Below are 13,547 nucleotides of genomic sequence, written 5' to 3'. Positions count from 1 at the left end.
ACAGGAATGAAACATAGTATTATGCAATATATGTGTGTGTGTATTGTAATATATACATGCATATATTTTTTATTGAAGAAGAATCACTGCATATTAAAGTAAGATTTTTATATTGAATGGATTTCTTAGATTAAAAAAGTGTTCCCCAGCCTCTGGCTAGTAGCTCATATAAAAGTGTGTGTCCCTGGAGAGCTAGCTATCAGTTGTCATAATAATAAGGCACAAACCCAGAGGCAACACGTTCACTTCTTGTTTGAGTACAGCCAACTTTAGTGGTTCAATCTTAATGATTTTAATGATTTTTAATAGTTTTAAGTCTGAAATTTAGGCATGCCTTTCATTCCTTATATATTTTCATTATAAACATGGTTGAACTCTTGGCTTGCTAGTTGTTGTGGTTGTTGAATGTACTAGCCTTAATCTTAAGACTCACTACATTTCAGAAATTGGAGCGTAATATTGATATATTTCTCATTTTGATTCAGTGAGTGATGTCCAGTGCCACGGATGAGCTTCTGAAAGCATGGGCACCAAGTTACCTATTGATGTGTTGGTAATTTGGTTAAAGTCAGATCAGCACCTTGGGATTCTATTTTAAAATTAATACTTTTAAAAATAATATTTCTTCAATTAATAGCCAAGTACCAATTGAATTTAATTCAGTCTTCACTAAGAATACATATTTTGGTCCGTTACAGTATTGATGATGATTTTTTTAAGTCTGATGTTACTTCAGGTTTTGAAATGAATCCTACTGTGAGAACATGAAGTATTATTTAGTCTACTTAATAACTAATAATAATGAGCTATATTTTCTAAACTTGGAAAAATTCCATATAGGAAAGTGCCCCTTTTTTGAGAACATATTTTTAATTTTATAATGACTGTATATACCTAAAACACCAAACAGCTTATTTTTACCAAGCTTTTTTATTTTTAAGAAATCCTACTTACTACTAATGTGAGGAAAAGTAAAATTCCACTTTGAGAACTTTGCAGTTTATATACTTTAATGAAGCTAATGTTTGAAATAAGTGAACTGGAATGTTTTAATCCAGTAAAGATGTGTTTTGCTTAATCTAGTAGAACCATTTCTTAAAATCTGAACAAAGAGTAAAAGTTGTGTATTGTGTACTCCTAATAATGAATTTGTGACTGAAGATTTTTATTTGTTGCAGGATTTTACATTATTGTGAAATAAAAAATTGAACCATTTTTGAAAATACTGAATATTATTTTACAAACTTATAAAATTTTATTAACTTTAGTCCCCAAAATTAAATTATATGCACTGGGATTAATTTATTTAAAAACCTATTTTGTTATTGGCACAAACATTTTTACTCAAATGAACAAATCAGTTTTTTGAAGAATAATTCTATATTGTTTCTTCAGACCTTATTTAATCCTAATAAGACTGTGGTGAAGATGTTTGTTGTGATATATGATTTACGTGATATGCCAGCCAATCATCAGACATTCCTACGACAAAGAACTTTTTCTGTACCTGTTAAACAAGAAATGAAGAGAAGTGTTAATAAAGAGAACATCCAACATGCAGAAGAACGGTTATTACGCTACCTCATACATCTGAGGTAATGTTTCAAATGAACATGAAAATGTTACTTTAGAAGAACAACTCTGAAATTTTTAGCTGATTTTAAAAACTGTCGCTCTAGACCAGTGCCCCTTGGAATCTGCATAACTTGGAAACTCTTGAGGATATGCCAAGATGCAGAGAACTCGTGGCATATCTTCCTGCAGACTTTATTACTTGTTGAATTAAGGGACTTTTCATTTAGAGCTATGTAATGTAAAATATTTTATATCAAAACAATGCTGATATATCTGGGGCAGTGAAACACATTTTCTAAACCAATGCTCTCCAATAAAATTGTAATATGAGCCAAATATGTAGGTCTATATTTTCTGGTAGCTATTTTAAAAAGAATAATAAGAAATAGGAAAGATTAATATATTTTATTTAACCCAGCATATCCAAATGTTATAATCTGAATATACAATCAATATAAAATTATGCATGAGATATTTTACATTCTTTTGTTTTACTATGTACTTGAAATCAAGGATGTATTTTATACTAACAGCACAACTCAATTTGAACTAGCCACATTTCAAGGCTTAATAGCCACATATGGCCAGTGGCTAGTATATTGAATGGGGAACTTTTTAACCTCATTCATTTATTCATTTGTTCAACAAATACTTATGTGTCAGGCTTGATTCTAGGCACTAGAGAAATAGCAGCGACAAAGCTCTGTTCTCTTAGAGTTTATATTCTAGTGATTCCATCAGAAATATCTTTTGCTCTTTTACTATACATCTCACAGCTCTAGATTATGAGAAACTGTTAGCCCTTGAGGTCCAAGTTGCTAGCATCCTAGAGTAAGGTTTTCAGCCCTAAAATCCTAGTGTAGATCTCAGAATCAACAAGCAAGTCTCTTGGTTAAGATAGAATGCAATAGCTTTTTGCCAGTATGTAACTCTGTTCCTATTAATTTTCTGATACCATTCATAGTAAGTCCTCAATAACACCAGTGGCAGTAAAACTAATTTTTAGCTTTAACTACAAGGAGCCTTATTCATCAGGACCCAGGCAAAGGACCTCTTTAATCTGTTACTGATGGTGACCACCAGCTGTCTTTCAGTAGATCTTTGTGGTAATCTGGAGTGAATAAGGAGTGAGCTGTACATGTAATCCACCTTGTTGAAAGAGCCCATGAAGTTAATTGGTTCCCCTGAGCACTGCTTAGTTAATACTTTATCTTAGGGTCTTCTGCCTGGTGTTCTGCATCCTCAGAACATATTGAACCAACACAAGATATTTAAACCCAACTTTACAGTACCTGGCATGAGCCTCATGGGAATGTTATATAGCTTATAGGAAGGAAAAATCTGTTGACAACAGACTTAGAAGACTTTAAAAAGAGAAATGGTATGAAATAAGACTGTAAGAAGAGCTCCCAGGCCAGTCTAGGAAAAACACTGAGCTCCCTCTCAACTTCCATTTGATACCAATCCTCTTAAAATTTAACAATCTTAGCCATATGTAACCAACATTCACCAAAGTAAATATCAACTACCCCAGTTTTTATAATATAATCTCCATGTAATGATTACAGGCATACCTCATTTTATTGTGCTTCACAAATTTATATTTTTTTTACAAATTGAGGGTTTGTGACAACCCTGTGTCAAACAAGTCTATCAATGCCATTTTTTTCAACAGCATTTGCTCACTTCGTATCTCTGTGTCATTTTGGTATTTTTCTCAATATTTCACACTTTTCATTATTATGTTTGTTATGGTGATCTGAGGTCAGTGATCTTCAATGTTACTATTGTAATTGTTTTGGGGTGTGATGAACCCCACACTAATGTCTCACTTAATCCATGAATTGTGAGTTCTGATTGCTTCACTGACTGGCCTTTTCCCCATCTCTCTCCCTCTCCTTGGGCCACCCTATTCCTTGAGATACAGCAATATTGAAATTAGGCCAGTTAATAACCCTACAATGGCCTTTAAGTGTTCAAGTGGAAAGAAGAGTCACATGACTCTCATTTTAGCATTGTTGTCTTTTTTTAAGAAATTGCCACACTCACCCTACTGATTAGTCATCAGCATCAAGGCAACACCCTTCACCAGCAGAATGAATATGGCTTGCTGAAAACTCAGATGATGGCTAGAATTTTTTAGCAATGAGGTATTATTTAATTAAGGTATATACATTGGTTTTTTTAGGCATAAATACTATTGCACACTTAATGGACTACAGTATAATGTGAACATAACTTTTATATGCACTGGAAAGCCAAAAAATTTATTTGGCTTGCTTCACAATATTTGCTTTATTGTGGTAGTTAGGAACCAAACCTTTGATATCTCTAATATCTCTGAGGTATGCTTGGAGATACTTGAAATACTATAAAGAAACCTTTTTGGGAATTATGTATACATGCACACATACTGTGCTTAGCTAGTATATCTACATATATACACTTCACAAAGTATATAGTACTTAAAGTATATGTAAGTATACATCCCAAAGCTCACCATTTTTTCCTCCAGATTGAGAAGGTGAAAAACTAAAGAAAAAATTGAAGAGTGAGCCAGTCAGAATTCTGCCTTCATGTATATAACCAACCACTAAATTTTTCCACTAACTTAGGAATAAAATCCACAAATTCACAGAACATTTCTGCTCTGCAAAGGGATAACCAAAGAAATTAGCACTAAAGGGTATGTTTGGCTATCTGCTAAATAAGCTTATGTGATGAAAGACTTTGGCCCCTTGAATTATGCTATAGATATTAGCAGATTAAAAACAGTCCCATATACAGTTTTGTTAATCATTTTCATTTGGCTGCCAACATTTTTCTAGATTTTTGATGATGATTTGGGTTTTGTTTTGTTTTTTTAAGCTAGCCACTACTGATGATAGCAGTCCTTTCTCATGCCCTCAGAACTTGATTATTTTTTGTGGTGACTCTACAAGTGTGTAATCCATTTTAATGGCCTCAGAACTGTGGGAGGGCAAGTTGTGTGACATGGGTCAGTCTATGTGGCTGGAAGATGCTAGGGCTGCAAGTCCCAAATTTGGTATAACTGGCTGATAGGAACTGAACCTTGACTGTAGTTGAGGATAGGCACACATACTGTGATGTCAGGGGTGAAACAGGATTGTATATGAAACCCAAATTTACAGAAAGAAGCATCTCTGGCATTGTAAGAGGGAAAGGAAGTATGGATTGTTTTAGGGAATAGTCATGGGCAGGCACTGAAACAGCAGCACATACTTTGGCAATATAAGACTTTAAATACCTTGTTAAAGAGTTACTGTTAATATTGTGGCCAGACATTCTTCCTGCTTTCACATTTTAATTACTCACGTGTGTTTGTTTTAAAGATTCATTCTCTGAAATGATGCATCTTTTTGTTTGTTTAGGTTCCAGAGTTCTAAATCTGGAAAGATCTACCTCCATAGAGACGTACGGCTCCTGTTCTCTAGAAAGTCAATGGAAGTTGATAGTGGTGCTGCATATGAACTCAAATCTTACACTGAATCGCCAACAAACCCTCAGTTTTCACCAAGATGTTGATAAGGAGTGACAATTCAAAGTATTTGCTGAGTACCCAAGTTTGAAAGTAAATATTAGTGTAGAGTGGAGTGTACCAAATTAACAACCAGGAGAGTGGATCTTCTCTTGTTATCCTGGACCAGTTTTTATTAAAGGATTCCTGGAATGAGATCCACATATACCAAGTAGACTGGAAACTCTTATGTCCTAGTCCTTTTTGTACTGTTGAAACCACTTCAATGGACACGTTGCAATAGCAGTCCCCCCACCCCAGTTAGATTAGTGTTTACACATTTTATTTCTCAATTATTTAATATTTAATGTTTTCCTTAATACTCAAGTGATGTTCGTCTCTAGTGTTCTAATGTAGCACAGATCCTATGTAAAATCATACTATGTATTTTTGACATTAATGTTGAAATCTGAAATATATGCACAAGTCTTTAATTTTGTGTGATGTGTTTTAAGTAGTGTTCATTTAAGTTATTGAAAATAAGAATGAAATGTTGAGCTTCTTTAAGATTAATGCTCTATGCAAGCATGAATACTTTTTATATCTCCCAGGTTTAGTTTTCACAACACCCTATCCAGGCTGCTGTGTCACATAGTAGTCCTTTGACACGCTGTATTAGCGGTGCCATGCAGACTAAGCTGCTTCACATTCCTTCTGCAAGTTCAGATCATCATGCCCATTCATATTCCTTCTAGAATCCCTTATCCCAAAAACAGTTCTATTTTTCCTTAATCACTACTACAGAGGCTTTAAATTGCTGTCCCATGCTAGGTAACTTTTGCAAATTGTTAAAAGAATATGTACTTTGGAAAAAAATTAGTATTTATATTGTAAATATATGCAAAAAAACCCAAAGAATCGTGTATTTGATCTTTATTTTTAAACAAGACATGTGATTGAGTGAATTTCTGGTAGCCATCAGTTTCCATCCTAGGTTTACAGTTGACAAGAGGAGAGAGAAGATGTCTAGAGTCTTGTCCCAATTAATCCCTTTCTTGTTTGGAGTCAAATGGAAGGCATTTGGCAACTGGGGAAATAACTGAGCAAGGGAACTTGACTGAATGCATCAAAAGCCTTCCCTCCATCTCTCTCAGAAAGAAGAGTGGTTTTAGGTGTTTGTGTGAGGGCAGCGGGCAACAGCAGATCAGACAGCAAGGGCACAAATACCAGGCATGCTGGGGCAAAGAGCGAGCCGGTTAGAGAACACAGACCACTGGTGCAGGCCAGATCCAGGAGACCTGGGAGTCTAGAACCAGGTGAGCTGCCTGGAATTTGGGAGACAGGAAAGTCCTCAGGTACTAGGGGATAGACTGTTCAAGAGAATCCAGACCAATGATGGGTGTGTGGCTGCAGGCTGTGGAGTGGCCAGCAAAAAGCCTCTTATACATTTATTTTAAAATACCAGTTAAAAGACAAAAGGCTACTTAACAGTCCATAAAACAAAAATAAAACTTTTCAGTATCACAAATTTATGAAGATTTGTTCCTAATCTTCAGGCTGTGTAGCAACAACATGAAATTAGGACCCAAAAGGTTTGCATTGTATCCTTACACTAATGGTATCTGATGGGAGTGACTCTAAGAGTCCTGTAAATTTTCTGGGTCTGTGTGATTAAGAAAATAGGGTGAGAGTTTTGTTAATGTGTCTTCTTAAATTCTGTCATCTCATTCTGGGAATAAGTATTTCAATGCATGTATCTAGACTTCTTATACATTTGACAAGAGTCAACACTGATAATTTTATACAAAGCTTGGAAAACACCAAGTAGTTAAGACACCATATAATAAGACATCAAAATGCTTTTTAAAAAAGATGTTATTGCTTCTTTGACCTCTAATGATCCAAAAATTAGTGACCTATGTTGTATGCAGGTGCCTTTCTATGTGGATACATTGTAATCTTACCAGAATTCTTTCTACTCCATGGTCTTCCATCTCTCTAGGCATTTTTTTTTGGTATTATTAATGTACAATTACATGAGCAACATTATGGTTACTAGACTCCCCCCATTATCAAGCCCCACCACATACCCCATTACAGTCACTGTCCATCATAATAAGATGCTATAGAATCACTACTTGTCTTCTCTGTGTTATACTGCCTACCCCATATCCCCACCCCCACCATTACATTATGTGTGCTAATCGTAATAACCCTTTTCTCCCCTTACCCTCCCTTCCCACCCATTTTCCCCAGTCTCTTTTCCTTTGGTAACTTTTAGTCCATTCTTGAGTTCTGTGAGTCTGCTGCTGTTTTGTTCCTTCAGTTTTTGCCTTGTTCTTTCACTCCACAGATGAGTGAAATCATTTGATGTTGTCTTTCTCCACCTGGCTTATGTCACTGAGTATAATGCCCTCTAGCTCCATTCATATTGTTGCAAATGGTAGGATTTGTTTTCCTCTTATGGCTGAATAATATTCCATTGTGTATATGTACCACCTCTTCCTTATCCATTCATCTACTGATGGACACTTAGGTTGCTTCCATTTCTTGGCTATTGTAAATAGTGCTGCGATAAACATAGGGGTGCATCTGTCTTTTTGAAACTGGGCTGCTGCATTCTTGGGGTAAATTCCTAGAAGTGGAATTCCTGGGTCAAATGGTATTTCTATTTTGGGCTTTTTGAGGAACGTCCATACTGCTTTCCACAATGGTTGAACTAATTTACATTCCCACCAGCAGCGTAGGAGGGTTCGTTCCCCTTTCTCCACAACCTCGCCAACATTTGTGGCTGTTTGTCTTTTGGATGGTGGCTATCCTTACTGGTGTGAGGTGATAGCTCATTGTGGTTTTAATTTGCATTTCTCTGACGATTAGCGATGTGGAGCATCTTTTCATGTGTCTGTTGGCCATCTGAATTTCTCCTTCAGAGAAGTGTCTGTTCAGATCCTGTGCCCATTATTTAATTGGATTATATTCTCCTCTGCCCATTTTTTAATTGGATTATTGCTTTTTGTTTGTTGAGGTGCATGAGCTCTTTATATAATTTGGATGTCAACCCCTTATCGGATATGTCATTTATGAATATATTCTCCCATACTGTTAGATGTCTTTTTGTTCTACTGATGGTGTCCTTTACTGTACAGAAGCTTTTTAGTTTGATATAGTCCCACTTGTTCATTTTTGCTTTTGTTTCCCTTGCCCAGGAAGATGAAGAAGTGGTTCATGTTTATATCCAAGAGATTTTTGCCCATGTTTTTATCTAAGAGTTTTATGGTTTCATGACTTACATTCAGGTCTTTGATTCATTTTGAATTGACTTTTGTATATGGGGTTAGACAATAATCCAGTTTCATTCTCTTACATGTAGCTGTCCAGTTTTGCCAACACCAGCTGTTGAAGAGGCTGCCATTTCCCCATTGTATATCCATAACTCTTTTATTGTATATTCAATGACCATGTATGCTTGGGTTTATATCTGGATTCTCTAGTCTGTTCCATTGGTCTATGGGTCTGTTCTTGTGCCAGTACCAAATTGTCTTGATTACTGTGGCTTTGTAGTAGAGCTTGAAGTCAGGGAGCGTAATTCCCCCTGCTTTGGTCTTCCTTCTCAGGGTTGCTTTGGCTATTCGGGGTCTTTTGTGGTTCCATATGAATTTTAGAACTATTTGCTCTAGTTCATTGAAGAATGCTGTTGGTATTTTCATACAGATTGCATTGAATCTATAGATGGCTTTAGGCAGGATGGCTATTTTGACAATATTAATTCTTCCTATCCATGTGCATGGAATGTGTTTCCATTTATTGGTATCTTCTTTAATTTCTCTCATGAGTGTCTTGTAGTTTTCAGAGTATAAGTCTTTCCCTTCCTTGGTGAGGTTTATTCCTAGGTATTTTATTCTTTTTGATGCAATTGTGAATGGAATTGTTTTCCTGATTTCTCTTTCTGCTAGTTCCTCGTTAGTGTATAGGAATGTAACAGATTTCTGTGTATTAATTTTGTATCCCAGAACTTTACTGAATTCAGATATTAGTTCTAGTAGTTTTGGAGTGGATGCCTTTTATTTCTTTTTGTTCTCAGATTGCCATGGCTAGGACCCCTAGAACTATGTTGAATAAAACTGGGGAGAGTGGGTATCCTTGTCTTGTTCCTAATCTTAGAGGAAAAGATTTCAGCTTCTCACTGTTAAGTATAATGTTGGCTGTGGGTTTGTCATATATGGCCTTTATTATGTTGAGATACTTGCCCTCTATACCCATTTTGTTCAGAGTTTTTATCATGTTTGGATGTTGAATTTTCTTGAATGCTTTTTCAGTATCTATGGAGATGATCATAGGTTTTTGTCCTTCTTGATGTAGTAGATGATGTTGATGGATTTTCGAATGTTGTACCATCCTTGCATAGCTGGGATGAATCCCACTTGATCATGATCTTTTTAATTTCAGTTTGCTAATATTTTGTTGAATATTTTTGCATCTATGTTCATCAGGGATATTGGTCTGTAATTTTCCTTTTTTGTGGTGTCTTTGCCTGGTTTTAGTGTTAGAGTGATGTTGGCCTTGTAGAGTGAGTTTGGAAGTATTTCCTCCTCTTCTACTTTTTGGAAAACTTTAAGGAGGATGGGTATTAGGTCTTCACTAAATATCTGATAAATTTCAGCAGTGAAAGCATCTGGTCCAGGTATTTTGTTCTTAGATAGTTTTTGATTACCAATTCAATTTCTTTGCTGGTAATTGGTCTATTCAGATTTTCTGTTTCTTGCTGGGTCAGCCTTGGAAGGTTGTATTTTCCTAGAAAAGTTGTCCATTTCTTCTAGGTTATCCAATTTGTTACCATATAATTTTTCATAGTATTCTGTCATAATTCTTTGTATTTCTGTGGTGTCCATCGTGATTTTTCCTTTCTCATTTCTGATTCTGTTTATGTGTGTAGACTCTCTTTTTTTCTTTTTAAGTCTGGCTAGGGTTTTATCTATTTTTTATTTTCTCAAAGAACCAGGTCTTGCTTTCATTGATTCTGTTGTTTTGTTCTTCTCAATTTTATTTATTGGATATTATAAATATCCAATATTTGTATATGGGGTTAGACAATAATCCAGTTTCATTCTCTTACATGTAGCTGTCCAGTTTTGCCAACACCAGCTGTTGAAGAGGCTGCCATTTCCCCATTGTATATCCATGGCCTTCACTGCATCCCACAGATTTTGTGGTGTTGAATTATTGTTATCATTTGTCTCCCTATATTGCTAGATCTCTGTTTTTACTTGGTCATTGACCCATTGATTATTTGGGAGCATGTTATTAAGCCTCCACGTGTTTGTGGGCTTTTTCATTTTCTTTGAGTAATTTATTTCTAGTTTCATACCTTTGTGATCTGAGAAACTGGTTAGTACAATTTCAATCTTTTTTAATTTACTGTAGTTCTTTTTGTGGCCTAGTATATGATCTATTCTGGAAAATGTTCCATGTGCACTTGAGAAGATGGAGTGTTCTGTAGATGTCTGTTAGGTCCATCTGTTCTAATGCGTTGTTCAGTGCATCTGTCTGTTTATTTATTTTCTGTGTGGTTGATCTGTCCTTTGAAGTGAGTGGAGTGTTGAAGTCTCCCAAAATGAATGCATTGTGTTCTATTTCCCAATTTAATTCTGTTAGTATTTGTTTCACATATGTAGGTGATCTTGTGTTTGGTGCATATATATTTATAACAGTTATATCCTCTTGTTGGACTGACCCCTTTATCATTATGTAATGTACTTCTTTGTCTCGTTACTTTCTTTGTTTTGAAGTCTATTTTGTCTGATACAAGTACTGCAATTCCTGCTTTTTTCTATTAGTCGCATGAAATATATTTTTCCATCCCTTTACTTTCAGTGTGTGTATGTCTTTGGGTTTGAAGTGAGTCTCTTGTAGGCAGCATATAGACGAGTTTTGTTTTTTATCCATTCAGTGACTCTGTGTCTTTTGATTGGTGCACTCAGTCCATTTACATTTAGGGTAATTATCGATAGGTATGTACTTATTGCCATTGCAGGCTTTAGCTTCCTGGTTACCAAAGGTTCAAGGGTAATTCCCTCACTATCTAACAGTCTAATTTAACTCACTTCATGTGCTATTGTAAACACAACCTAAAGGTTCCTTTTTTTTCCCCTCATTTTCTTCCTCCTCCATTCTTTATATGTTCTGAATCATATTCTTTATTCTTTGTCTATCCCTTGGGTGACATCTATTTAGCCTTAATAATACTTCCATCTGTAGGAGTCCCTCCAAAATGCACTGTAGAGGTATTTTGTGGGAGGTAAATTCTCTCAATTTTTTCTTATTTGAAAATTGTTTAATCCCTCCTTCAAATTTAAGTGATAACCTTGCTGGGTAATTATCTTTGGTTCAAGGCCCTTCTGTTTCATTGCATTAAATATATCATGTCACTCCCTTGTGGCCTGTAAGGTTTCTGTTGAGAAGTCTGATGATAGCCTGATGGGTTTTCCTTTTTATGTGATCTTTTTTCTCTCCCTAGCTGCTTTTAAAAGTCTGTCTTTATCCTTGATCTTTGCCAGTTTAATTATTATATGTCATGTTGTTGTCTTCCTTGGGTCCCTTGTGTTGGGAGATCTGTGCACCTCCATGGCTTAAGAGACTATCTCCTTCCCCAGACGGGGGAAGTTTTCAGCAGTTACCTCCTCAGTGATGCTTTCTATCCTTTTTCTCTCTTCTTCTTCTTCAGGTACCCCTATAATGCAAATATTTTTCTGTTTGGATTGGTCACACAGTTCTTTCAATATTCTTTCATTCTTAGAGATTCTTTTTTCTCTCTGTGCCTCAGCTTCTTTGTATTCCTCTTCTCTAATTTCTATTCCATTACCCATCTCTTCTACTACATCTAATCTGCTTTTAAATCCCTCCATTGTATGTTTCATTTCAGATATGGAGTTTCTTAATGATTGAATCTCTGACTTAAATTCATTCCTTAGTTCTTGAATATTTTTCTGTAACTCCATAGCATGTTTATGATTTTTATTTTGAACTCTCTTTCAGGCAGATTGGTGAGTTCAGTTTCATTTGGCCCTTTTTCTGGGGTTTGTGAGATTTTGGTCTGAATAATGTTCTTTTTACATTTCCTATTTCTGTGTGGTGCCCGCTAGTGCCCAGATGCTCCAGTCTCTGGAGCTGCTCAGCCCCTAGAGTGAGGCTGGGGGTCATGGGGGAGCAGAGCTGGTGCCTGGGGGGTGGAAAGGTCTGTTTCCTGATTCCCGTCTGTGGTGCCTGTCTGCAGTGTCAGGGCCAGTGGGCCGAGCACCCAGGTGTAGGCCTCTGCTCAGCGTCTCTAGCTGTTGTAGGTGGGGCTTCCCTCTGGCCTGATGCCAGCACAGTGACTGCCGGTTTGTGAGCTGGTGCAAGCAGGCTAAGAGGAAGGCACAGCAGACTGCGTGTCAAGTGGGGGGTCCTCGGAGTTGAGCAGGCAGCCAGGGGGATGGAGCACCTGAAGCTCCTCAAAGTTCTCAAGCAGCTGGGCCGAGCACACCCAGATAACCAGCTCTCCCCTCCCCTGCACAGCAAGCTCCGTGCCAACCCCGCTCCCTCAGCAGCCCTCTCACTACTAGGAAGCCTAGGAAGCCTCTCAGACCTCCCGCCTTTCCTCTGTCACAGAGCAGCTGGGTGTGGGTCCCCTCCTCCACAAACGGCCGGAGTGTCAGTCTCTCAAGCACTCCACCTGTCCGAGCTCCCCAACCTCCAGAGTTCTTGGCACACTCAAAATCGTCCTGGCACACTCAGCCCAGCAGGCTGGGAACATTTAGGAGTTTCAGGCACCCTATCCCCTGGGTTGGCAAAACAAGGTAGGTTTCTGCTCCCAAAGCAGAGCTCCAGGGCTGGGTGTTCAGCAGTCCCAAGCCTCCACCCCCTCCCCGCTCCATTTCTCTTCCTCCCGCCAGTGAGCTCGGGTGCAGGAAGGGCCTGTGTTTTGCCGGATTCAGGCTTTTGTTCCTGACCCTGTTTCATGAGGTCTGCTCTGTTCGTGAGGTCTGTGTGCAGTCTGGTGCAGCCTTCTTTCCTGTTGCTGTTTTAGGGTTAGTTGTATTAACCATATTTTCACACTGTCTGTGGTTTTGGGAGTTCTCTGTCTTGCCTCTCACCCTGCCATCTTGAATCTCCCTCTCTAGGCATTTTTTAGAAAATTTCAAGTATATGATTGAAGCATCTGAATGCATTTTGTGCTCTGCTGGGAAGTTTATGCAAGGGAAACATGCTGACATTTTGTCCCTCTACTCCTCAGGGCCATTTTGACAGTGTTGTTTTACCCAGTGAAGTATGGTCACCAGCTGCTGTCTGCTATTCCCTGGCACTATATCATGATGGTGCTTTTTCCACCCTTCATTTGTCATAAGCCAAGACACTAACACACTTGCTATATCACTTCTCATTGTACTGACAAATTGTCACTAGGTTGAGTGTTGGTGTGCAAGTAAAGATACCAGCAGACGGACAACAGTGCCACCTA

At 37.5% G+C, this 13,547-nt stretch overlaps 1 protein-coding gene across 10 annotated transcripts in view; it reads left to right on the top strand.

The window, feature by feature from the left end:
- Positions 1-5,552, top strand: part of ATOSA (atos homolog A) — an 82,921-nt gene extending 77,369 nt beyond the window's left edge. For 9 of the 10 annotated variants that reach the window (XM_073211870.1, XM_037020979.2, XM_017670201.3 and 6 more), the window contains 2 exons: positions 1,396-1,595; positions 4,968-5,552. In XM_073211870.1, coding sequence (XP_073067971.1) covers positions 1,396-1,595; positions 4,968-5,121 — 354 coding nt within the window. In that variant the 3' untranslated portion in view covers positions 5,122-5,552. Of the gene's footprint in view, positions 1-1,395; positions 1,596-4,967 lie in introns of those variants that run through there. The other variant, XR_001854638.3, reaches the window with a different exon arrangement.
- The last annotated feature ends 7,995 nt before the right edge of the window (positions 5,553-13,547 follow it).

The sequence above is a fragment of the Manis javanica genome, chromosome 8 (assembly GCF_040802235.1).
Source record: "Manis javanica isolate MJ-LG chromosome 8, MJ_LKY, whole genome shotgun sequence".
Taxonomy (NCBI): Eukaryota; Metazoa; Chordata; class Mammalia; order Pholidota; family Manidae; genus Manis; species Manis javanica.
The sequence above is the reverse complement of the archived record's forward strand: the minus strand, read 5'-3'. Positions and strand labels throughout refer to the sequence as shown.